Raw genomic sequence first — 25,303 nt, 5'->3', positions numbered from 1 at the left:
CCCTCTGCCCAAATATGCAAACTTCAATTCTTAGAAATGGACTAAGAAATGTCATTGCTGTTGGGGCAATGTTTGACCTTAGATTGCTGTCCTTACACTAAAATCTCAAACCAGGATTTATACTTTGGTTCATATGTACAAGAGACTAGGACTGTATCAAATAGGTATGCTCCTTCTAAAATAGGAATATTTTGGAAGTATATGTTTGATACAGGCTTAACTTGACAGCAAAATCGCCAGTGTTAAAAAAGGTCAAATGAACTCTCACAGTGTATATATAATCCACCCTCATGTATACTCAGTGTATAATGTGTATATATATATATATATATATATATATATATATACACTGTGAGTGTTAATTTGGCAATGTTTAACACTGGCAATTTGACTGTGATGTGGTTTAGCTTTAGTTCTCAGGGGAGAAGACAGAGTAGAGTCTTAATGCACTGGAAACAATGCTGTATGCCGACTGCTGTAGCGTGAACTTCTAAAAATGTTTTCCTTAAGTAGATCATGCTAATGTATCTTATTTAATAAGATATAGGCTTAAATATATCAAATAGATTAGAACTAGATTCTGTTTCAAGCTGTATAAAAAATGACAAGAGATCAATAAATTAAATTGATAAATCAGCTTTGTCTGTTTATTATTACATTGCATTCATACATTAATATGTTCAGTTTCTATTAGTTATTTACACAGTTTTTTAACAGAGTTGTTTGTTTACATAATTATGTAAGTTATATATGTATTGAGTTTAGAAATGGCGTAAATATACCTTATTTGCAGTATCCACATTTCCAGGTCATCAGCTTTGAGTTTGCCTGTATTTGCATTTAAATGTTGTGTTTGTGTGGAGAGAGCGAGAGCGAGAGAGAGGGAGGATTGATGGGTGCTGAGTTACAGGCAGGAGCAGCTGGACACTTGTCAAAAACCCCCCAACACTGTTCATTTCTCGTACTTTCCCCTCTCCTTTTGAGCCTATCTATCTCTGTCAGACTGTTATACATCATTACATGCTGTACATAGATTTATACATTCATTATTCAATTGAAAAATAAGTCTAATGAGTATATTCTGGATATACAGCCATGGCATCAGACTTCAGATAATGTGACAGATACCATGAATGAAAAGAGGAAAGGAAACAGGATACATTTTCCATTGCGCGCTCTCTCTCTCTCTCTCTCTCTGGCTATGTTCCGGCACACTGCAGACACACTGAATCTCATTGGAGATCTGTCCACTTGATGGAGACATACAGCACTTAGTCTGGAACACTGAGTTCAAAGATTAAATCTGTGGCACTTTGCATCTTGAAGTCAATCTAACATGTCAGGACATGCTTGTTTGTATTGTACAGTGAGGTATGGTGCAATGAAATTACAGTCATTCAACACAACATAATAATGGTTTTATTCAGACATTTAAGATTGTTCAGATAAAATTTGCAATAAAATTACTGAGATATTACTTTCTGTCAAATTAAAAAGAAAATGTAATGATTTACTTTAGGCACAAAGTTTAATTTATCCTTTGATTAAAGAAGCGCTTTAATTTAAAAGGAATACATTGTGTTGTATGAAATGTTTGTGCAGTACAAAAAACACTAGAAGACAAACTTGTTCTTGTAATATCTCACAGTGCCTTATATATTGGTATTAGAGAAGAAACAGACACCTGGTTTAGGTGCTAAATAGGAAATTAGTTTACCTGATTTTATATCTTTCTTCCACAAATCTCCGAAAGAGATGCAAAATAATAATTATGAATTTTGCCTGACATTTCCATGTTAGGTTATTAGTACCTAGAGAGGGTGGGAATAACTTTTTCCCAATTTGTGATTGGTAAAGGTGGTTTTAACATGATTTCTTAGCGAGAGCATCCAGGGCTTTGTCATGCACTGGCTTGTGCTCAAGGGCAAAGCTGGAGGGGGTCAGAATGCCACGACCTTCATTATTCACCTGACCCATCAGCACGTAATTCATACCTATGAAGTTATAAAAACAATTATTATTAATCTATCACACAAAACAATATTCAGTAAATGCAGATGTGAACTTAATATGTTACGCTTGCAATTGTGGCACACTGATATTTCATCTTTACTTGTGCAATGATGCTTTACTCTACCAGAAACTCTTATTTAAATCATTAGTCACACATCAAGAGAGTAATGCAGAATTGAACTGGTGGTTTTGTGTGTTTTTTACCTTTACGCAGTGCTGGACACTTCATGCATGTAGAAGTCAGTGTGACAGATGAGGTGGGTCCTCTCTTTTTGATGTTAAGTCTACCTGGCCTATATATCTTGATGACAGACACTTCAACTTCAGCACTGCCTTGAGGTCCCGGGGTCAGCGATGTCACTTTACCGGTCAACACTGTGGAGGAGACAGACAGAATGGCGTCCAAAAATGAGAAGACCACTGAAGAAAATATTTTACTATTATAGTTCACCCAAGAATGATAATGATGTCTTCATTGGAAGGATGTCAGTAACCAAACAGATCTCATCCCCCATTAACTCCCATAGTATTTATTTTCCCTATTATGGCAGTAAATGGGGAATGTGATATGTTTGGTTACTGACATTCTTCCAAATATATTCCTTTGTGTTTAGCAGAATAAAGATATTTATACAGGTTTGGAACAATTTGAGGGTGAGTAAATGATGACAGACTTGTCATTTTTTGGTGAACTATCACTTTGAGACAAATATCAGCAAAACAATTGAACAGAAAAAATGAAAAATTACTACTGAATTGAAAAATTATGCCAGCATGATCTAAGAATGCAAAGAGCATTGTGTGCTTGAATAGGAGCTTAAAATTGAGTTCTATAGCACTTTTCACAATTAGCATTTTCGCACAGCGGCTTTACAGTAGATTAATATTAATACAGATATAATTATGATATATATACATATTACATACATGGTATTATTGCAAATCTTGATGAAACTATAAAGCACAAAGCACATAAAATCTATATGGTAAATATCACAGATTTCATTATTATTGATCTAGAAATGGATGAATATGTTTTAAAGGAACAGTAAAATATTAATTCTGTCATAATTTGATTAAAAGTTATTCCAAACCTATATTAACTTTCTTGTTGTGCTAAAAACAAAGAAAGATATTTGGAAGAACGTTTGGAACCAAACAGTGCTGGGGCACTATTGACTATCATAGTAGAAAAGAAACTACGATGGTAGTGAATGGTGCCCCAGAACTGACTGGTTTCCCACATTCTTAAAAATATATTTTTTAAGTTTAACAGAACTAAAAAATGTCTATTGCTTTGAAACAAGTTCAGAGGGAGTACACGAGGAGATAATTTGTATCTTTTCTTTTATTTCCATGTCTAAGTAAGATTTTGGGTCCCAGATTTTCAATATGGTCTCATATTTTTGAATCCCACTCTATATACATTGTTTGCACAACATTGTGCATTGTTCTCTGTGATAGACAATGAGGAGAGAAGAGATGCAGAAATAGCAAATGGAAGTAAAAATGGGAACTCACCAAAATGACTTGGGCAGAAACGGGTCACCAGAGTGCCTATTCGCCTGCATGGCAGTGAACACTGCAGGTTCCTAACTGAAACTTGAAACATACAAACAAACACGTACGTTTAGTCTTTCGCACACAGAAAAACTAAATATGGGACCGTAAGATTTCTTTACCTGCATTTGTTGTTTTGTTCCCAGGTTTTGTATTGGGATTTGTCTTTGGCTTCGCGGTTGCTTTGGCACCAGGGACAGGCTTTACTTTTGGTTTTGTCGTTGCACTTGGTGAATTTGTTGCCTTCGCTTGATGTTTACTGTCAGGTTTAGGTTTTGCTGTCACTTTTACAGCAGGTTTTCGGTTGACTCTAGAACCAGAATTGTTTTTTGCAGGAGGAGTGGGTCGAACTTTGGGTGCGGGTTTTGATCTAGGCTTAGGGGTTGGCCTGGGCGGCTTGAGCTTACCTGGCCCTGATGGGGCTTTTGGTGTTGGCTTAGGCCTAACTGTAGGTTTACTTTTGGGTTTTGGTTTTGCTGGTGGAGTAGTGGATTTAGTGGTTGAAGTGTCAGTTCTTGGGCGGGGTACTGTGTCCAGGCCAGAAGTGGGGGTTCGGGATCCACGGGGAATACTGTTGTAATGAGCCATAAAACCTGCGGCTGTGACGCTCAAGTCTGATACAAAGTGCACCAGCAGCTCATTTCCATTGGTCACAACCACACTGACAGACGGAAATGCAGAGAAAATTATATCAATACTTAAACAATAAAGAAATTATATCTATGCATTTGCAAATTGTTTTATTCAAAGTGGTCAACCTTTAAATGAAGTGGTTCCTTGACCTTTCAAAGTACATACGGTATATTTTCAAACATATTGTGGCTATGTAAAAGGAACGTTTTTTTCTAATTTGAAAGCAAATTTTTCCACTAAGCTTTCCTTGGGGACAACTGACCTTGTAGAAAACAATAATATCCTTTTCCTGGGTAGATAAACAAGGGTTGATGATTATATCTAATAGTGTACGAATAAAGCTGGAATAGTTGTTAGATGTGTGTTATTTGGTTCTCTGAGATTTGACTCACTCTGGAACAGAGTCTCCGCAGAATTTGCCAATCCGGCGAGAATAGTCGGTCTCTCCCCCATTGAACAGGGCCACGTAGTCATAACGGCAGTAGATGTCTGATTCCAAGTCCAGTTTCTCAAACTTGACCTCAATAACCTGCACACATTATGAACATATGCACACATATGCTTTAATATGTAGTTATGTAAAGTGAAGGTGCTAGCTTTGAGTCTATTAAGCAGGTACAAAGCTTCTTTTATGCCCCTCTCTCACTCTCTCTTTCGCTTTTTCCATGTCCCACCTTGCACACTTTTTTCTGAAAGGGGTCTTTCACAGTGTTCCATATGCTATTTGTACTCTCATCATGAACACACCCAAACACAGTCACACACTCAAAATCTCACAAGCATAGCAGCAAGTTTATAGCCAATATCGAATGAGTCTTCTAAAGATTAAATAGTTGTTAGTAAGTCAATTTCATGCCATGATACTGAGAAACAAGAAGAGAGAAATGATGTGTGAAGTGAGATAGCGGCCTGACCATGTTGGTGTCCACAGATATGTGCCAAGAGCAGCTGATGCCTGCTGGGTAATCTGTTTCCGGCCAGTTTGGTGTCTTCACTGAACCTTGGGGCTTTGTCAGCCTGCCACCACAGAACTGATTCTCTACAGGGAAAGGGGATTAATAAAGAAAAATATAGTGATGTATATTACCAGTCAATAATATACATTTTTAGAACCTCTAAAAATCATAAGATCTTACTGGATTAACTTTTTTATTTCAATTCAAAGGAAGCAGAAACGTCTGAACTTAACTATGAAAGGAATCACAGAAAGTTCTTAAAGGTATGATTCAACAACATAAAACTGAAAATTCTCAAAAAGTCAAAAGTCATTTCAAACCTGTATGACTTTCTTTCTTCTACGGAACATAAAGGAAGATATTTTGATAACCTAACAACATTGGACCCCATTGACTTCCATTGTGCGGACACAAAACCTTGTTCCACAGAAAAAAGGTTGTATACAGGTTTAGAATGACATGAGATTGAATAAAACAATGACAAATGTTTTATGTTGGGGTAAACTACCCCTTATTTAGGATCTAATTTTGGTTGGGTTCCGAAATGTCAACAGTAATCCCACATCCTTATTTATCCATGCATTTATTAACGTTTGAATTGAGATTTGTTCCAAAATATTACTTTAAACATCCAAATGTTAACTGCAAACAACCATGCACAAAATAATGTGAACATTAGTAATAATTAGTGATAATTTCCATGTCTGGATTGTTTTTTTGCTTGATGAAATTGTAACTGCAGTCATCCCACCGTCAACATGCGGTTTTCCTCCGCTAAAATAAGACAGAAATCCTCTTCCTCCTGTGCTGGCATCAGACGCCATCTCCACCATCATGGTGTTTGAGGTGGAGATGAGGGCACCGGGTCTGAACGTTCCACAGAACCGGCCGAGTTTCTGCACTGTGTATGAGTGTCCATTATAGACATCCACATAGTCATAGCGACATGTTGGATCCGCCTCTAGATCAAAGATCCTGAACTGGAGCATCACAACATGACCTTCCGGGACCTGATAGGAGAGATGATGTGATGAAAAGGGATAGTTCCCCCAAAAATGAAAATTCTGTCATAATTTATACACCGTAAAGTTATTCCAAACTTGTATTATTGTGTTTGTTCTGTTGAACACAAAAGAAGATGTTTTGAAGAGGCACATTGACTAATAGTTGTTTTTTTCCTCGACTATAAAAGTCAATAGTGCCCCAGAACTGTTTGGCTCCAATATCTTTCTTTGTGTTTAGCACAACAACAAACTGAATACAGGGTTGAAACAACTTGAGGGTGAGTAAATGATGACAGAATTGTCCTTTTTGGGTGAACTATCCCTAAAATTCCATAGATGAGTTATAGTTGTAACAGAGGTGTTTTGGACTTACTGTTATGTACCAGGTGCATTTGGAGTTAGGCTTGTAAGGAGAGGGGAAACCCTCGCTAGCCACAAATCCTGAGTCTGTTACCAAATGACCACCACAAAGGAATATGGGCCTGAGGAAAGTCAAGGGAGAAACGCACTCAGTATATCTATTTAATGTTTAAAGCAATAATGTCTTTACCCAAGGAAATACTGCCTGCACATATTGTGAGTGTGCACATATTGCAGAGTGATGTGTTAACACACAAGCCACAGCAAACTAAACAGCCAAACTCAGTTCTAGAAAGACCCTGTTATAGATGGTTTCGTCGGGGACACACGCCTGAGGTTAACTTTCAGTCTATGTTTGGTTAAAATATTACAAATTATTTTACATTTAACTATTTACATTTATACTATTGTACTTTCATTGTAATTCATTTAATTAAAACTACTCAACAGTTATGGATTCATTACGGAGGTCTACCCGGAGGTTTGGGTCAAAGAATGTTTGAGTTGTTGTTCCCGCTGAAACTGTCTATAGATAAAAAAATGTATAAAGGTTTTCTTAATCTACAGCCACTCCGCCTGCAAAATGTACTCTCTCACATACATAAATTGCTACTTCATCACTTTCACAAACCACAAATCTGCTCATAACAAACCATGAGCATGTTAGAAATGAAGTGAATAACTTTGTAAAATTTCACAAAACCAAAAGTCACACAAAGTTGTACAATTTATTTGACAAACATAAAAAATATGCTGTATAGCTGTACAGGCTTTATATAACAATAAATACGCAACTGTGTGGCATTTTTTGTTGACAGAACGGTGTGTACTTAGATCATGATGCAAGATTTTAATATTTTGTTGGGTTTTATCATTTCATAGGATAGATTATGCAAGTCAGGCGCACAGTTAGGATATAAAATATATTTATATTTAACCCAGTTTTGGATTAGATTTATGTAGATCTAAAAGTTTGCACCATTAGATCTGTACATATCTAACATCTTACCTAATATACTTTGTATTATATATATATATATGTAAAACATCCTAATATGGTATATGCATAAGAACATGACTGAAACTTTATTTTACAGTCCCGTTAGGGACCAGCACAACTGTTTACTATATGGTTGCATTCACATACGTGCCAACGTACAAAATTGTACACAAGTCCACACACACTTACCTTGTGAAGTTGGTCTGGCTTTGTCCATGCACCCATCCTAACCCAAAAAACAGAAGCCCCAAATGCCACACACACAAACCCCCCCACATCCTTCTGCTCAAAGAAGCACAGAGAACCAGTTAGTGAGGACACAGAGGACAGGGGCGAGTTTAAGGGCGTGTTAGAGATGGGAGGCGGATTAAAGGAGGGATTCGGGAGGCAGTGAAGAAAGAAAAGTAGGCCTAAATATGAGTGAAGAGGAAGAATAATGTGTACTGATGTGGTATGATGAACAGACATTACAATTTTTTATTAGCATCTATAAACAACCAAACAAGCTCACCAGCGCTAACCATATCCTGAGCTGCTTGTCTAGTTATGTTGACTTTGCAAATTGTCTTTTTTTTTTTAGTTTTTTTCTGCAGCAGAGGGTGAAACAGTAATGTGACAGTAATGTGATGAGACAGAAATCTTCAGATAAACAGCACTTGCAGTGAGTCTTTCTGCTTTTCTGTTCGTTGTTTTTCACTCTCTAAATCGGCCTGTGCTTATACTGTGGTGCAGGGAAAGAATGCAAGTCAAGCTAAACGTTCTTACCAGAGACTGGCACAAGCAAACATGTTATTAAAAGTGCTTGTGAAAACAATCTCCTTTAAAAACTCACATATAGCTTTCCACAACAACCATTTTTATCAAAGTTTTTGTTTGTGCATAGTTTGTATATTTATAATTGTGTGTGCTGCTTGTGATTGGAAAACCTCTGCATGCTTTTTATAGCTCAGTAGACATTCTTGTCCTGAACTAAAAAGACTGTGGTTTGGTAGGAAAACCACTCATTTTGATTCTCTCCAACGTCTCCAAAGCATACAATGTGCCTTTAATGGCATTCACTGTATATACGATTCCTATTTTAACATTGATTCATTGAATATCCACAGACCACAACAGTGTAAACCATTGTATTTTTATTCGTTTTATATATAAAGAAATACACAAAATACTTACAAACGACATGAACCCAAAGAGCACATGACTGAAACTGACTGAGAAAAGACAAGGAAAATGTGTCCGTCTGTTTACCAACACTATTTTCTTCAAAAATCTCTTTTTCCTGGATTTTTTTCTTCCTCTTTGACTTTTTGTGTCATCTAAAGCTTTACTTCTCTAAATGCTAATCTGAAAGGATGCCTTTCGCCAGATACTCTTTGGAACCATTGCCATGGATACTGTAGTGCGACTAACCAAAAGTCGAAATTGAAGCCAGTGGTAATAGTAACCTGTAGCAGACCGATGACATGACTGGCTCTCTGTGGTGATGCAATATTTATTTTACACATTTCATCAAAGTTTGTAACAATTACAAACAGCACATAAAAACTCATTTTGCACTGATGACATATAAAAAACAGAACTAAAAAAATTGTGTTTGTGAATTAAGTCAAATTTGACAAGTTTGTATATATTTCGGTAAAAAATAAGGACATTTTTGTGACATTTGGGAAATGTCAATAGCACAAGAGGACAAACAGAATGTCCTCGAAGGTCATACTTCGTTATTACAACATTTTAACTCCGTAAGCCCTACAATTTTTTTACGGTTTTAGAGTTCACCTCGGAATTATGTTCATGTAGGTCACTAGAACTGGAAATGACCAGTACCGTCTGAACATTGTCATATCCAGAGTAGCCAAAAGCTAAGCACACCTTGTTACCCGCAAAATCACAAAAAAACCATCACAACCGAAATCTCCCTGGCGTAAGGTTGTGATATCACAGTCTTTTAATAAAGCAAATATTCTGCTTTACATTCATTGTCTGTCAGCCTTCTTGGCTATATATTTATCGTTTTGTGTTCATCTATATAAATAAATACAACCGGTAAATTATATATACAACCGTATCATTTACTGAGCATACAGATGATGTGATCAGACGAGGATTTGAGTAACGTATCCCACTGATGATTTTACTACAGTCTTAGTGTGTCATCTCTGTAAGAGAGGCACACATTTTCTCATCAGTCTGTGAGGTCACTTCCTGTTCTTCTATCATCATTTCTTGGTCATTTACTTGTGCTGGCATCATAGTCCATCCATTCTCAACCTCTTTTTTCTTGTATGATTCTTCTTCCTCAGCCTCACTCTTGTCCATGGCCGTGTCTGTGCGGATTTGCTTCTCGGCAGTGGCGCCCTCTTCGGACACTTCCAAAACACTGCAGAACTCCATCTCGTGGATCTCCACGTCAAAGGGAGCTGTAGAGGGGACCGTAGGAGAGGACCCACAACCCTCACAAGCCTGAGAAACATAAACATGTTAAAAAATTACTTTGCTGCTCAAACCAGCGCAATATTGAGGAATGTTTGGTGGATTGCATTTAAAACAGTGGCAAAACACATCAACATTTCTTTAGTTGTCTTATAGTTTAAATGCGACGTATGCTTAGCTAAGGGATGTATTGCAGGAGTAGCAGTCAGTTCGGGAGATGTAAACTCACAGAGATGTTGATGGCACGAGGCAGCCGTCCAGTGCGAATCCATGGGTGAACCTGACTCAACTCGCTTTTCTGTTCTTCAGTGAAGCGAGGCTGTTGTTTATGCATAGCTCTTAAGGCGGCACGGTCCTCTTTTAACACAGTGTCTCTGTCTCTGTTACACACAAAACATATTCACCAGGTCAATTTAGTACTACAGCAACAACTTCGATCACTGTGGATGTGTAGTGCATGTTTATGGGATGTTACCAACAAAACAGCTTTCATTTGTTTACTTTTGTGATTAATGACTTCTGTGTACGTCTATTTTAAGACAAACCAAACACATCTTATGACCAGTAATGGTGAGGTAGTGTAAACGGAGCAGGGTTAACATTAACCTGATGGGCAGCTGGTAGGTCATCATTGTCTTTTCATCCGTGTTGGCCATGAGGAGCCAAATAGGGTCCTGAAGAACGCATTTGATGAACTGTGCCTCTCCATCGCCCCCTGCTGTCTGCTTGCGTGAATGGCTGTTCTCTGATGAGTCCACGCTGCCAAAATATTTACTGGTATGGCTGCTCTGACTGCTTCCTGTTACAAAAAGAATCCCCCAAAAGATTATTAATCTTTTTAAGACTACTGTGATTACTATTACTCTTAAATTATGTGTTTGGGTATAATGCAGATGCTTTTATCCAAAGCGACTTAAAAAGAGTTCAGGGAGCAATAAGTGATACAGAGCAATAGTAATAGGTACTAATACAAAGTTACCAGTTTCAATTTATGACCATACGACAATAATATAGAGTTCTACAAAATGCTTAGTCACCATGAAATAAATGAAAATTCTTAAGTGTTTTTTACACAGTGTTGCAGTGATTATTATAAATTATTTATCTTATATTATATTATTATTTCTTTTATCAATTTGCCATTGTAATTAAACACATTAAGCTCCCTTACCCCTCTTAACAACAACTCTTCGTCACATGACGTAAGGGGTAGGACTATACTGATTGTCCAATGGCCAGGCATTTTTAGCCCACCCCTCCACAACAGGCTGTAAACTACAAATCTGCCTCCATTATGTTAGTAATGGCCAACTAACAACGAACCAATCAAAATGCGAAGGGCAAAATAAAACCCTGCGCTAAATTTTATTCTTATTTCAGAAGCCGCGCACTCGGATATATGTCAAGATACGAAAAAGAAGGAAATCGCAACCTCCTTTTCATGAGGACTTTAACACAAGTCATGTCTTTATTAAACAGACCGTATAATGCAGCCCTTCATTTCATTATGGAGGAAATTACTTTTAGTTTCTTTATTTATTACACACGTTAACATTATGTCAAGGTCTGAATGACATTCTTTAACATATTGAAAAGCTGTTCACTAAATATTTTCATATTGACACTTTTAACTGTAAGTGAAGCACTTACTTATTCCACTTCCTGAAGAGCTGCAGCCATTGGATCCTGATCCAGAGGACCCTAAACCTGACCCAGAGGAGCCAGTGCCTAATGACCCTGAGCCCGAAGCAGCCGAACCCGTGCCCGAACGTGAATCCTCCTGCAGCAACAAATCCAGCATGTCACTGGAGGTGGACATGGCATCTTGATTCGACTCGTTTGCTTCACCCTGAAAAAAAACAAAGGTTTTAAGAAATACTTGATAAGCAGTGCTCATCTTTATAAAGCAATCAAAGAACACTTTAAAGTCCATTTGTCTTACATTCTCGTTCTCTTTTGAGTCCTCGGCTGCAGCTCTCTGATTGGATGAGGCCTGTCCTCCTGCACCACCTCCATGTCCCACCATTGGAGATACGGCTGGTTGGCCTGTAGTCAGCGCTGATGTCTCAAACCGGTTGCTTGGCGTCTCCTCCAGCTGAAGCAGATTTAAGGGTGAAGAACATCTGGACTGAAATAATGGTGACTCCGCTCCTTCCCTCTCAGGCCCCGCCTCCCTCTGGCTGTAAGATTGCGGTGTGCTGGAGCGGGAGTGTGCATGTGGGCCTGGGTTTGGTACTGGCGCTGGTACCGTGTTAGCAGTCAGGAAAGGGAACGCAGAGTTTGTAGAGTAGAACGGCTGAGGCATGCCCATATTGGGCTGTGGGAACATGTAGTTGGGCAGTACCAGTGCCATCATAGGGTGGACCATGGGAGGAGCCATCGGCGAATTCTGAAGGGGGAAGCGTAGGCCCATCTGTAGGTTAGGGTCTGAGGCAGGATGGGATGGAGGAGGGTAGATGGAATATAGTGGGAAGACACCAGGTGGATAAGGGACTGAAGGAATGCTGGCTTGTGACCCTGAGGTAGGCCACGAAGAGGAGCTGGGTGCAGGACCCAAGGGCACGGAGGAGTTACAGGGTCTGCCTAAAGCGGGAACGCCTGTTAGACCTCGTAGTGGGCCTGCACGGCTTTGAGACACTGTCTGATCAGAAGATTCCTGATGTTTAAGTCTTTTCCCCCCTCGACCTCGCCTACGGCCACTACTACCACGGGCTGCTGGGTAGTCACGTGTACAACGCAAACCTGAAACCAAGTGAGATATAAATTGAGAACATGAACATAATTGGGTACGTACTATGTTTGTGTTGCAGATTTTAACATGAATGGTCTCACCTTTGGCTAAGGGTGCAGGTGCCGAGGTCAGGTCAAACACTCTGAGCTTACTCAGATCTCTAAAACGACACAAGAAGTTCTGCTCCTCTTGCTGTGTGTGAGCAGATAACACCTCTTTTGTGAGCCCCATCTTTTCGCCTCCGCTACCACCTCCTACTAGACCTCCCCACCTCACTCCATCCCTTTCAGACTGAGGAGCAAGGCTAGGGGGTAGATAGGGCGTGGTTGTGCGAGGAACTTTGGGTTGAGTGACTGGAGGAGCAGCATTTGATGTTGAAGGGGCTTCCTCCATTACAATATCTGTGAAAGGGCAACCAACAGGTGGAAATGAGATACACAGGCGAATACCAGAATTCCTTGTCAGAACTGGCATGGAAATATATTTCTAAAACCGCTGTCCCTGTTTTGTGATCTGTCCCTGCTCTATTGCTATATTCCCTTTTCATTCACACACACACACACACACACACACAAGCAGACAGACATGCACAAACAGTTATGCACCTGACTCAGGTGGCTTCTTATCCCCCACGTGGACTATAGTACTGCTGAAGCTGCACTGCGAGGTGACAGAAGCAACACTCTCTGCCTTACTGTGAAGAGCCAGTGGGGGCAACAGAGCACTCTCCTCTACCAGAGACACAGATGGACCTGCAAGTTAGGGCATCTGTCAGTGCACATCTTCAATGTTGACTTTTGAAGTTTTCACATTTAAAGGTACCACAGCGAAAAATCACTTTTACATGTGACTCTGGACCACAAAACCAGTCAATTTCAATAAAAATATATCAAAATTTAGGTTTTGAATGCTGAATAAATACGTTTTCCATTGATGTATGTTTGTTAAGGATAGGATGATATTCGGCAGAGATATAACTATTTTGAATATCTGGAATCCGAGGGTGCAGCGAAACATCGAGAAAATCGCAGACCTTTGCTAAGAAGAAACAGGTTTGTTTTAACGCTCTCTATTAGCTAACCGCTGTAATAACGTGGAGAGTAGATGAACCTGAAAAAGAATCTTCATGGAACATGACCTTTACTTAATATCCTAATGATTTCTGTTGGCTATTGCTACAAATATACCCGTGGGACTTTTTTTGTGTTCCAGAGTCACATATTCTCTTTGGCAAATCATTATATCTGTGACACAATCCTTAATGGCATTTACCTAAAGTTCCTTTAGTTTGCATTAGAACAATGTGAAATAAAAATGTACTCCGCTTGCTGCCTTAATTGACATTCACAGGTGTATGTTATCACAAAACTATAAAAAGAAAACTTTTTTTCATAGTAAAGGCTTTACCTTTACTATGCCTCTAAAATATTTACTTTTTTGCATTTCCCCCTCTTTATTAGGGCTGCACGATATTAAAGGGGCCATGAACTCAGAATTCAAATTTTCCTTGACCTTATACTATACTTGAAACCAAGCATTTTGAAAAACAGATCGAGGCATGGTAGGAAAATCAGCCTATTAATGACAAATTATTATGTTTTTTAAGGTAAAAACCTTTCTTACGCTATTAATGTATCACAGAGAAAAGTACAAAATACAAAAGAAAATTGTTCATGGCCCCTTTAAAGAAATATTTGATGATGTGCTAAATAATATGATAAGCAATATGCCATGATGTTAATGCTTAAAATTTGTAAAATCTAAATCCTAAAATTACAAAACTGCCATCCTTCACATTCTCTTTTTTGGTTTCACCACTTTCTGCATTAACCATATAACTTTGACTATACATACAAAGAAATATTTGATAATGTGCTAAATAATATGATAAGCAATATGCCATGACGTTAATGCTTAAAATTTGTAAAATCTAAATCCTAAAATTACAAAACTGCCATCCTTCACATTCTCTTTTTTGGTTTCACCACTTTCTGCATTAACCATATAACCTTGAATATACATAAAAATCAATCAATTATTTGCAAACTATTACAATATGCACATTTGTAAAATGTTAGCAACTTTTTATATATCTTTCAATCCTACTCTTTTGGTAATCTTGACTGTAGGTAAACTATAAAATGTTTTTGTTAGCATTGTTAGCATAATGTTGTCTGCATTGTTACATTTCTGAAGCGTTGTCAAGTATACTGTTTTTATTTGAACCTTTTAACCAATGCACACATTTAATATAGTAATGCATTTGTTATAGCAATTGAGTGTATCCACCTTTAGCATTGCCTGAAATGTCCTGCTGATTGTAATCATCAGATGTGGAGGAGGCAGTGCAGGAGGAGGAGCCACACTTCCTTTTTACCGTGTTGGGGATGTTACAGCTCTTCAGATACCTAAGAAAACCAATCAAATGTTCAGGTTAAACACTGAATCTGTGACGTGCCTCCGGGTCACCTACAACCACAAGAACATATGCAGTACATACAGACGTACATCCTCACGTTAGTTATCAAATCAGGAGCTGTTAAACTTAATTACATACCTAATTCCCAAAGATCCCTTGTTGTGATGAAAATAAATTGTGTTTTACTGATATGTGTGTACAACCTTGGGGTCAACTAAACCTGGAAAGCTCATATCATTACAAGGTTTATGTGTCCAAGAATCCATGTACCATCAAAACTCAATTGATATAATACTGCACTCAACTTCGAACGAATGCTTCACCCCAGTTACCAACATGACATAACATCTCTGTATTATGGAAAAACAGTGTAAATCTTGAGAATGATTGAATGTGTGTATTAAATATCATACGCATTCACCTCACAATGGTGTCCAGGCTGTTGATTTGCTGGTAGGAGAAAGTAGTGGGTGGCTCTGTCTGCATGAGGAGGGAGGGGCTGGAGCTCTTTGAGAGTACAGCAGCACCTGGGTCTGCAAAAACACCTGTTTATCATCCACAGAGAAAAAAATGATCAAAAGGATGTTGGTCGTGAACTATTATTCCTCTAATATTTGCGCTTGTGGAGCGTTTAGTTGTGTGTTTGTGGAGTATTCACCTGTGGTGGATGGCTTTTTAGCCAGAGGGCGACTGCGGGATTCAATAAACACTTGTTGTCCGTTTGTCTTCACCATGTGAACATCTTTGCAGATTTGCTGGAAGGTCATCTGTTTAAAATGTAGAAAAACAAGTATGCGTGTTACATATACAGTATTTCTATAAGTGTTGCAGTCCTTTCTCAAACACCTAACTAACTCGCTAGTTAAAACTCTAGATCATAAAATAATCACACAGTATTTAGTTTTACATCAAATATATTTTTGAGTTCTCCCGATGGAAGTCATATGGCATTGGGCCCAGTCCGGAACTCGATGTTTCATTAATTTGAAGGAAAAACTTATTCTGCATTGTTAAGCTCCATGACAGCAAATATCTATAAGTATACTTTGATGCCTTTTCTACACTGACAAAAATAGAAAAAACTTAAAGCACATCTTCGCATCTCTAAACACTTACAGGTTTGTGTGGCTTTGACGGGTCCTCCGCCCCTGGTCCGCTGCTTTCTGATGACGAGGCTGCACTGGGCTGGAGCTCATGGGATCCATTGCTGGCCAGGCTGCCGTAGCCCTGAGAGCTGCCGCTGTGGACGGGCTGCACCAGGAGCCTGTGGATTTGCTCACTGAGCTGAACTACGTCTGGGGACACGGCCCGCTCCTCCAGATCTCTCGGCTGTGTGAAGACATCCTCGTTCAGCGGAGACCTGAGGAATAACAGATGTTTCTCAGTAAGATGTATGTTTGTCTAATATGTTAATCGTGTCCGGGTTTGTTTGTTTGATCTGTGTAACTGAATAAATACTGCCTTTTTTGTTCGTTTACATGCGTTTATTACACTAAAATGGGGGACCAGTGACGTTAGAGTAGCAGCATAAAGCTCCATTAGAAATCGGTGCAAGTCTGTCCACATGACAGAGCAGGTGTTTGCAATTGTGAGTTTGACATCCATGTGTTTATGCTTGTGTTTTTGTGTTGAAGACATGAGTAAATCAAGACTTTACTTCAAAAACTACTCCTTTAATAGGATGGTTAAATGAACCATTAAGGTTCATGGCTAATACAACTTTTTTTTAATTCACCTGCCTATACCAAATATTCATTTTGATTTCTGCTTGCATGAATCTGCGCTTACGTTCTGACTTTATGGCGCCCAACTATGAAGGCCACTTTCCTGCTCCATGGGTTTATGAATGAGGACCAAGATGTATCGATGGTCAGATACTCTCCGTTACGGGCACACATCCTCAAAGGAGAATGGTCGAACGGTTGCCCTGCAAACTGAAGAACTGAAAAACAAAGAGCAACCTGTAAATATATTGGATTAAAAACACCATCATTAAAAAAGACCACAGGATGAGGGAATCGACTCACTCTTTTTATGGATGGCCAACATTACAGGTCTGTCATCTGGATGGATGTTGAGCAGGACTGGAGTTCCCACCAGGTCTTGAGGCAGGTATCCTAACAGAGGTACTGCCCGCTCATCCACCTCTTGAAAAATACAGCTCGGCGTGTGACTAGTAGTGAATATCCTCTTATCCGGAGGAATGCGAGGGGCTGGGGGACGGAAGATAACCATGTTAAAAAGGACAGTCTAAAGAAGAGAGAAACCGTATGCGCTTTATAAACACAAAGGCAACATGTACCCTCATATCCTGAATGCACTCTCTCTGCAATGAGCAGACAGCAGGGTTGGGGGTAGGCCGCGTCGGAGTCGCGTAGCGTAAGCAGGTAGGGTGTCAGTCTAAACGGGTAGTACATAATTTCGCCACTGGAGGAAGTATCTCCACTGATACGACAAAACATGGACTTCTCCTGGGTGCAGTCTGCTGGTGGAGAGGCTGCAGTTCCAACAAAAAAGAAAGAATTTAGTTTAACTGTCTAAGCCTTCATTTGTACTGCATGGCCATGTAACATATCTTACGAGACATGAAATGCTTATCATCCATATATAAATCATACCTAAATGCTTTGGTATGTCAACAAGCACCCTCCTTTAATACATTATTGGAAGTCAAGTCTGAATGAATCAAATGTCTACTCGCCAATGCATTTCCACATACATATGTATGCATTACATGTGGACATGACCCTATTGCCCTCCACTGAAAGTAATGTGCTTTGTGAACAGGGGGTACACCACACACAAACCAACCTGATCCAATGCAGGAGGCCCATGGAGGTAATCTGCAGGGTGCGGTGCTGCTGTAGAAGGTGCTCACATCCTGAGGGGCCAGCAGTTCAGAAAACAACACCCCGTGCAGCTTCTCTGGCTTACTGCGCAGAAGAGATGAACCCTGCGGCGAGATGTACACCACTTTCCCTGACAGGAACGACACTGCCATAGAGAATGTGTCCTGTGTTGGCGAGAGACGGAGAGAAAGTGATGACTTCTGACATTTGTGACTAAATTATATAGAAACAAAATGGGTCAAATATGTTTTCTAAACAACTACTTTAGATCAAGGTTGTAACAGGTTTCTCTAGCAGTAGGGTGCCATGTTGTCCAGTTTGAGAGATGTGCGCATAACTTTCCACCGTGTTGTCTTTGCTTTGCTTAACTTGTATTTAAACCTTGGTCTCTATCTGTAACTCTCATCTCACGTTGACTGCAATACAATTTAAAACATATGGCCACCAAAACATTAGGTTCACTATAATGTCATATTTGGATGAGCTTGCACCTAACTTTGGAAAAGATTTTATCTTAAAACCACTTTGTTGTAGTGTGCATGCTTCTTTTTGTGAAGAGCGTACTGAGCTATTTACACCTGATTATTAAAGTTCTTGAGTTGGCTTTATGAGTGCCGTTTTCTTTTTCCCATTGAAAAAAACAAGTTGGGGTTGTTTTTTGATACTCAGAAGGTGGTTTACGGGTTAAAATATATAATAAAGTAAAAAAAATTCAACATACTGTATTTTTGAGTGTATACTCAGAGGTGATATTGTCCAGTTCGTCAACGGTAAAGGTTGAGAGATCCAAACTGCAGCCATGACATTCCTCAACATTCCATTGGTGATAATACTCCTGATTGGCTACAAAAACATCAATGTGAAGATCATTGTATTATTATGGTCCACCCAACAAAATATCAGCACTGTGAACTAGCACGGTTCTGTCTCTCACCTCTAACTTGTTTGACACAGTTGAGGGCATATTTGAGGGCGTTGAGGGTGCTGGAACGACCCTTCATCTTTCTCTCGGGTGGCAGACGGATTTTTAGCTCATGCAGGGCTCTCATCAGCTCTTTCTGACTTTGGACGCGAGCAGACTGATTGCTGCTGCAGCCGCTCGTAGATGGCGGGTCCTGCTCAGAGCTGGCACTCAACAGGCTGTATGCCAGAGAGCTGCTAGGTGGAGAGGGGCTCTGGGAGTTTGAGCTAAATAACAGGAATAAGAAAATGTTAATTTAGACATTTACCCAGCAATAAAAAATACATTAATTTTTATTGCACCTTCCTTACATTCTGTGGCCCATCATCTAAGGGCAAAACCTCACATACTCATTCATCATTCTCTTTCTGTCATTTTTACTGATGCATCTCCTACCTCTTGTTGCTCTCCGTAGTCTCCAGACACATGGCTGAATCCTTTCCATTCTGACTGGAGGAACTCTGATAACTTCTGTTCGATTGTCTTCCTCTGGATCCGTTCTCCCTCTCCATACCTCCTTCGCTATCCCTCTCCCCAGAGTCATTTCCACTCGACAGCGCATCCGTGTCGTCAGAATGAATCCCTCTGTGGTCACCAGTGGATCCCTTGGAATCCAACGCCCCACCCGGAGATGATCCTGGCCCACTAGTCGCCGTATTTGAGGACGGAGAGCCGCCAATCATGCAGCAGGATCCACTTAAAAGTCGTGCCCCTTTCTGGACCCCTCCCGCTCTTATGTCGGTATCATTGCCGGGGGCGGAGTCTGAGTTGTCATCACTCATAATAATACAGTAAAACTAAGTGCTTGCCTAGGTGATGAAGATCACCAAACGCTTGATCACAGTTGAGAAAAAGTTCACTATGTTGGACTGCTTGAACTACAATGGGAAATCATTTTGTTGCAATTACTCATCACGGATTTATTCCAAAAGATTGCTGTCCGACCGTCGTGTTACTGTTGTCTTGGTTTCTCCACGGCAAATGCTTCCTTTCCAGTAAACACTTCAATATTTGAAATATATTGCGAACGCTACAAAACGTTGGACTGCACAGAAAACCATACAGGACTGGTTGTTAACAGACTTGGCTTCTGCTATGGAGCCAGATGGAGCGTGACAGAGCGTTGGAGAAAGTGTAAAAGAGAAATTAAGCTTCTTCCCACTCCTCTTCTGTAACACCCTCTATCTCCTCTCAGTGTACACCTGGAACATAAAAAAGCAAAAAGAAAGGTGAGCAGTAGTCCAAACCACACTGCCGGTAATCCAACTTAAATGGGTCCCATCAAGGCTAATAGATAACATTGTTTGAGGTCCCTGTACAGCCTGTTCTTTTTGGAAAGGAAGTGCTAATAAAACTCAGGACTTTTTTTGGAACGTTTGGAACGAAATATCGGAGGCTTTTTCTGGTCGCCTTTGTAACCAAGACTACATTCTGGATCAACATCTCCACTCTCCTCATCTCCACCTTTAGTAACTGCCAGCTGATTCTTAGTTTTGTGTTTACTAACTGCAGGAAGCAATATCAAAACACAGATACATCAGAGGTCTTGTTTTAATTGACTTGGAAAAGTAGAGTACGAAAAGTTTATAATCTTTTGTAATCTGTAGGGCTGTCACAATTATTAAATATCATCTCATCGCAATTATTTCAGATAACTGCAATTGGCTAGTTGCACTGGTGAGTTTTTGTGATGCCAGAGTCAGCGGACTAATTTCCAGTCATATAACACTGTTGAGTTGTTTTGGCTTAACAAAGGGCTCAGCAATAAAAAGAGGATCTGTCATATCGCTTATAAATTACTTTCTTCATTTTATCTAAAAGACACCCATATTCTCCTTTTCCATACAGTGTTATATAACCGGAAACCACTCTGCCGACTCTGGCATCCCAAAAGCTCACCGCCATCTTGTGCAACTAGCGAATTATTTTAAATACACTGAAAACAAGAGTGAACGGCAGCATTTTACATCAACCGTCCTTGATGTGCACTCGCTGTTATGTTCAAATGACTTTTCTTCATCATTTGAGTAGTACCAGATTTGTGTTTTGTGTGTTTATGAGTTTTATTAAAGTGATTCCAGATTTGCTGGACCTCCACAGCAAGACAACATCATCCTCAGTTTTTTTCTGTGAAGACAGTCTTTTCTATTGAGGTCACTCTGTAGGAAATATTACTAGATATTTACATAATTTTGTAGAATGCACCTATATTTTATTAATTGAATAGATTAACTGTGATTAATCATAATCGCCAAAGCCTATAAACAGACAATGAATCACCATAATCACATTCATTTAGTAGACAAGAATTCGGCAGCCAAATTTCATAATTGTGATTGCCCTGGTTGTCTGTCTACTTCAATAATTTTTTTTCCGTCTCCAGTTAGATGCTGGAGGTATATCTGGCTCAAATCCACTTTCTAAACATCTTTACACAGCTAATACAATCAGATTAAAATCTGTTGCAGTAAAAAAAGTGTACATTTCTTAATGGTTCAATGTAAAGTACCTGCAACATCATAATTAAAAAGTCATGTCAGTGCTCAAATTGAACCATGTCTTATGGGGTGTCCCATAATTTAATAAAAAATATTGTAACACAATACTAAATATAATACTATAAATAAAATTACATTTTTCATTTTAAATTATTCAACAAGTGCTCTTTTTTTCACATTTATTCGTACAAACCTTTCTGAATTTTTGCCCTGATGTCTAGTATCGAACCGACAAAACCTGTTCACATTACTTACAAAGACTAGTAATACTAGTCTAAGTATAAACTTAAAACTTTCTAATTTCCTTACGAAAGGAACGCATCCCTAATTATGATTATAAATGCCAAGCAGATGTCAAATAATTAAATTGTTTATTTAAGGAATTCAAAACCCCAAAATGGAATGGATAAATTCAGTTCAAATAGAGAGATATTTCAATTGACCTAAAAAAGGAGCATAAAACGTAATATTTTCGAGTCCAAATGGGGATTTACTAATATACATTAATTTAGCCCAAGTTAATTTGCCCTGTATACTACTATCTACAAATATCTTGTCTCCACAAATTCAGATGCATCATTGTTATAATTCTCAAAAACTAAGATATCTGAGGTCCGCCCACTTTTGGGGCTCCCAAATTTCAAATGGGTGGCGTCGGATCAATTCAAGCACCTCAGAAAGCTAAGTAGTTTTTGAAGTGGCAATAGTAATGCTTTTTTCTGTGGTGTTAGTTCTAGATTAACAGTCATGTTGCATACAAAATTAGAAAGTTATTTTGAGACGCCCCAAAATAGATAACTTCCACTTAAATATAGATTTTCTCTTTATCCTGTTGGGACACTTAATCTCATAAAACAACCAAGTTAGGGAGTTTATAATTAGCGTTGCTTGTCGGTGATCTTGTCTCTCTTTTGTGCTTGCTATCTGGGATTGACTGTAACCGTAATAATCCAAAACAAATTTGGAAACTACTAAATTACACTTACAGTACCCTCCTAGCCACTAAACGATCAGCATTCACACGAATCACGAAAAATGTTGCACTGTAAAAAGATGTTGCACTGTAAAAAGATGTTGCACTGTAAAAAACACTACATGCCTACGCACATATGCATAACCTGTTTTAAGATAAAAGCGCTTTTAATACACTTTGGCAACGTGTCTGTGTGTTTATAGTTGGTGTATAGTGGTGCAGTAAATCTACTTTTTGTTGGAGAAATTGTAATAATTATGTCACGCAGCACAAACATGCAGCATGGAGGCGGCATTGTTTGGGGAATACTCGCATGACTACAGACTGAACACATAATACACATGCACATGACGTCATCGTTTTTTGGAAAACGCCACCTCCAGAGTTTACACAGAAACGATAATGCCGTCGAAACTTGCACTTTGAGAACCATTTTGAAAATGTTGTCGGTTTCAGTCGTGTATACAAATAGTTATAATGCATAAGACGTTTTCGGATTTTAGTTGAAACCGGCCAAGGATTTGAATTCAAACAAGTCAATGCCGTCCTGAAGAGGAAAATGGTGAAAAACTGTTTAGCTGTCTAACTTTATTATTCAGTACTATACATAGTTCACAGTTAACTAAGACAATCATAAAACAATTAACTCTAATAATTATATTTTGTTCCTGTTTTATCATTTTTAACACTTTTCATAAACTTCTAGTTAATAACTAAATATGTTAATATAATTAATTCATTTTAAAATACAAATGAAGTAATAATGTAAATTGTTACTAAATGCATTTGTTGTCTTAAATAAATGGTTTCTACTTAAAAATTTTTTTTTACGTAATGTCAGACGGTGCAGGTCAGAGTTGACCAAACTTAAACTTTGCTATGCAGCGAAATGTGGAATATCTTGGAACGGGTTTGCGTTTCCTGTCTGACGCATTCGCACGTGTATAAATTGACGTCAACGGGACAAAAAGTCTATTGTGACCATGGATTTGAAAGTGAAGTTCGTAGGCCACTCGAATCGCATTATCGCATAGTGCTGATTGTTAATCGGCATTTACAACGGAGAACTGATCCGAGGTGCAACAGTAATGCTGAATATTTTCAACGTGTTTTTCATGTTTAGTGTATTCTCAAAAAAATAAAAATAAGCATTTATATCTAATCTTTGACGAATCTAAAACTGAACACCTTTCCCTATAAAGAGCTTGTTAATCGAAGTCACGCCGCGTTGAATGTTGCGCCATCTTGGGAGGATCGCCGCTATTGCGTTCAATGCAGTGTTTCGTTTTTCTTGTTTGATTAGAAAATGTAACTATGGTAGGTCGGTCTTGCTGTTTTAAACACTGCAATAGCATTACGCAGAGTCGTTCGGGAATTTGATTTCTCCATATATCATACAAAACAAGTAAAGGTACATATCATTTACATTTAGTTATTTATATCAAAACAATAATTGCAGTGGAGTACAATCCTCCCAAGATGTCAGTGGCACTGCAACGTGCAACAATAGTGCGTGACGTCAGCTTCACATTCTCCATAGGTCTTTTATTTTAGTACTATTTTTTTCATAGCGTAAAAATATCTATATTAATTTCAGTGCAGTTTAATTCTAAAATTGTAATTTAGTAATATAATATTTAAGTGTTTGTCACATTAGCACGTTCTACCTGTAATACAGTCTAAAAATATAAAATACACAACAGACGCAATGTAGCACAGCACTCAAAAAAAGTAATATAAAGTGAATTTTGTGACATCTGTTCAAACTAACACTGTCTTAATCGATGTGCATACTTTGTTAAAAATCATACCTCTGCATTGTTTTTATACGTTTCTGTTTTATTTTCACCAAAGGTTAATAACAGAGCAACCTCTATATGAAAAAACTGGGAATAACAGGTTTACGACAACACTTAACTTAGGTGGTTGCTCTTGCCAAGCTTACGATTTGCCATAGCATACAGTACACAACACTTCAATCACCGTGACAATTCTTTACAACACTTAAAATAAAACCATTAACTCAACCTGATGCACTGCTATTTAAAACACCTTTAATAATGATAAACGTATAAGACTTATTAAAAGAATCATAAACTAAATCTGAAGAATACACGTCACAGTGTTCTGGGTACATTTAGTGGAATGTATCTAAAAACAAAGATAGTATTTTATTCAGAGTCCACCTGTTTTAAAATCTACGCGCAGAAACGCCGCATCATCATGTCGGCTTGTCAATTTAAATCGTCTGGACAAATCTAGTAACATACGCAGCAAAAATTTAAAATATAAAAATAAACTTGATTATTACATACGACAAACAGCACGCCAAAGAAATACAGGCTTACACGCATTTTCCGAACGAAAACGTTTTTATTACAAGTCATGCACGATAAGACTTAAGAGAATGTTTTTAAGGGAGTGAATGCACGAGGCGTTACCTTACAAAACGCAACCAGCTCACTAAAGTAAAATATATGCAGTAAACACAACTCTTCACGACTTTACACGGACAGAAAACGATATAGGAGCAAGTTAACTCATAAATGACTCGACCGAGAAGACTACGCATGTGTGTTAGCCTCCGATAAGTAAAGTTAATGGCATGAACTTACCTCTTAAATCCCAATGCTCCTCTTTCTGTAAAACGAAAGGACCAATGCCTTAGTTTTCAAAACGTCCAAACAGAACATCAACGTATTCCTGGTGTTGTTAAATGGTCCGAATCTGAAACCGACGTACCGCGTCTATAGATCACTGACACAGTGGCTCCGATTGTGCCCTACAGATTTGTTCGCCCCATGCCTCCAGACACAAACACACACGAGTACACGTGCTTCGCGACTTGTGTACGAAACTCTTGTACTCCTTAATTCTATTGGCTGTCCGCGCGTTGAAACGCGAATCCAATTG

At 38.7% G+C, this 25,303-nt stretch overlaps 2 protein-coding genes across 5 annotated transcripts; both read right to left on the bottom strand.

The window, feature by feature from the left end:
• Positions 1 to 622: 622 nt before the first annotated feature.
• pcolceb (procollagen C-endopeptidase enhancer b) lies at positions 623 to 7,826 on the bottom strand. The gene is made up of 9 exons (XM_079453824.1): positions 7,716 to 7,826; positions 6,540 to 6,648; positions 5,914 to 6,172; positions 5,121 to 5,245; positions 4,599 to 4,735; positions 3,696 to 4,234; positions 3,535 to 3,615; positions 2,218 to 2,388; positions 623 to 1,994 (listed from the first exon to the last, which is right to left on the bottom strand). Exons 1-9 carry the CDS (start codon positions 7,802 to 7,804, stop codon positions 1,864 to 1,866), a joined length of 1,641 nt encoding a protein of 546 aa, XP_079309950.1. The 5' UTR covers positions 7,805 to 7,826; the 3' UTR covers positions 623 to 1,863.
• Positions 7,827 to 8,628: 802 nt separating this feature from the next.
• Positions 8,629 to 25,241, bottom strand: per1b (period circadian clock 1b). Of its 4 annotated transcripts, none has more exons than XM_079466686.1 (19): positions 25,006 to 25,241; positions 19,316 to 20,121; positions 18,893 to 19,146; positions 18,680 to 18,801; positions 17,921 to 18,122; positions 17,412 to 17,606; positions 17,137 to 17,322; positions 16,898 to 17,051; positions 16,226 to 16,469; positions 15,768 to 15,876; positions 15,531 to 15,654; positions 14,980 to 15,098; positions 13,296 to 13,442; positions 12,792 to 13,091; positions 11,902 to 12,701; positions 11,610 to 11,808; positions 10,566 to 10,758; positions 10,189 to 10,339; positions 8,635 to 9,989 (listed from the first exon to the last, which is right to left on the bottom strand). In XM_079466686.1, exons 2-19 carry the CDS (start codon positions 19,699 to 19,701, stop codon positions 9,672 to 9,674), a joined length of 4,203 nt encoding a protein of 1,400 aa, XP_079322812.1. In that variant the 5' UTR covers positions 19,702 to 20,121; positions 25,006 to 25,241; the 3' UTR covers positions 8,635 to 9,671. The 4 variants fall into 4 exon arrangements, with proteins under 4 accessions (XP_079322814.1, XP_079322815.1, XP_079322812.1 ...); XM_079466687.1 differs by having other exon boundaries at positions 15,531 to 15,642; positions 25,006 to 25,219; XM_079466688.1 differs by lacking the exon at positions 13,296 to 13,442 and having other exon boundaries at positions 8,629 to 9,989.
• Between the last annotated feature and the right edge of the window lie 62 nt (positions 25,242 to 25,303).

Source organism: Barbatula barbatula (assembly GCF_947034865.1).
Source record: "Barbatula barbatula genome assembly, chromosome: 1".
Taxonomy (NCBI): domain Eukaryota; kingdom Metazoa; phylum Chordata; class Actinopteri; order Cypriniformes; family Nemacheilidae; genus Barbatula; species Barbatula barbatula.
The sequence above is the reverse complement of the archived record's forward strand: the minus strand, read 5'-3'. Positions and strand labels throughout refer to the sequence as shown.

Coding starts and splice junctions, on each gene's coding strand:
- pcolceb (XM_079453824.1), bottom strand. CDS start 7,804: ATGTGGGGGGGTTTGTGTGTGTGGCATTTGGGGCTTCTGTTTTTTGGG. Junction 4,736..5,120: donor TATCTGTGGACACCAACATG/GTCAGGCCGCTA, acceptor TAATGTGTGCAG/GTTATTGAGGTCAAGTTTGA. Junction 1,995..2,217: donor GTGTCCAGCACTGCGTAAAG/GTAAAAAACACA, acceptor ATAACTTCATAG/GTATGAATTACGTGCTGATG.
- per1b (XM_079466686.1), bottom strand. CDS start 19,701: ATGAGTGATGACAACTCAGACTCCGCCCCCGGCAATGATACCGACATA. Junction 15,099..15,530: donor AGCCTGGACACCATTGTGAG/GTGAATGCGTAT, acceptor TGGTTTTCTTAG/GTATCTGAAGAGCTGTAACA. Junction 11,809..11,901: donor ACTCAAAAGAGAACGAGAAT/GTAAGACAAATG, acceptor GTTTTTTTTCAG/GGTGAAGCAAACGAGTCGAA.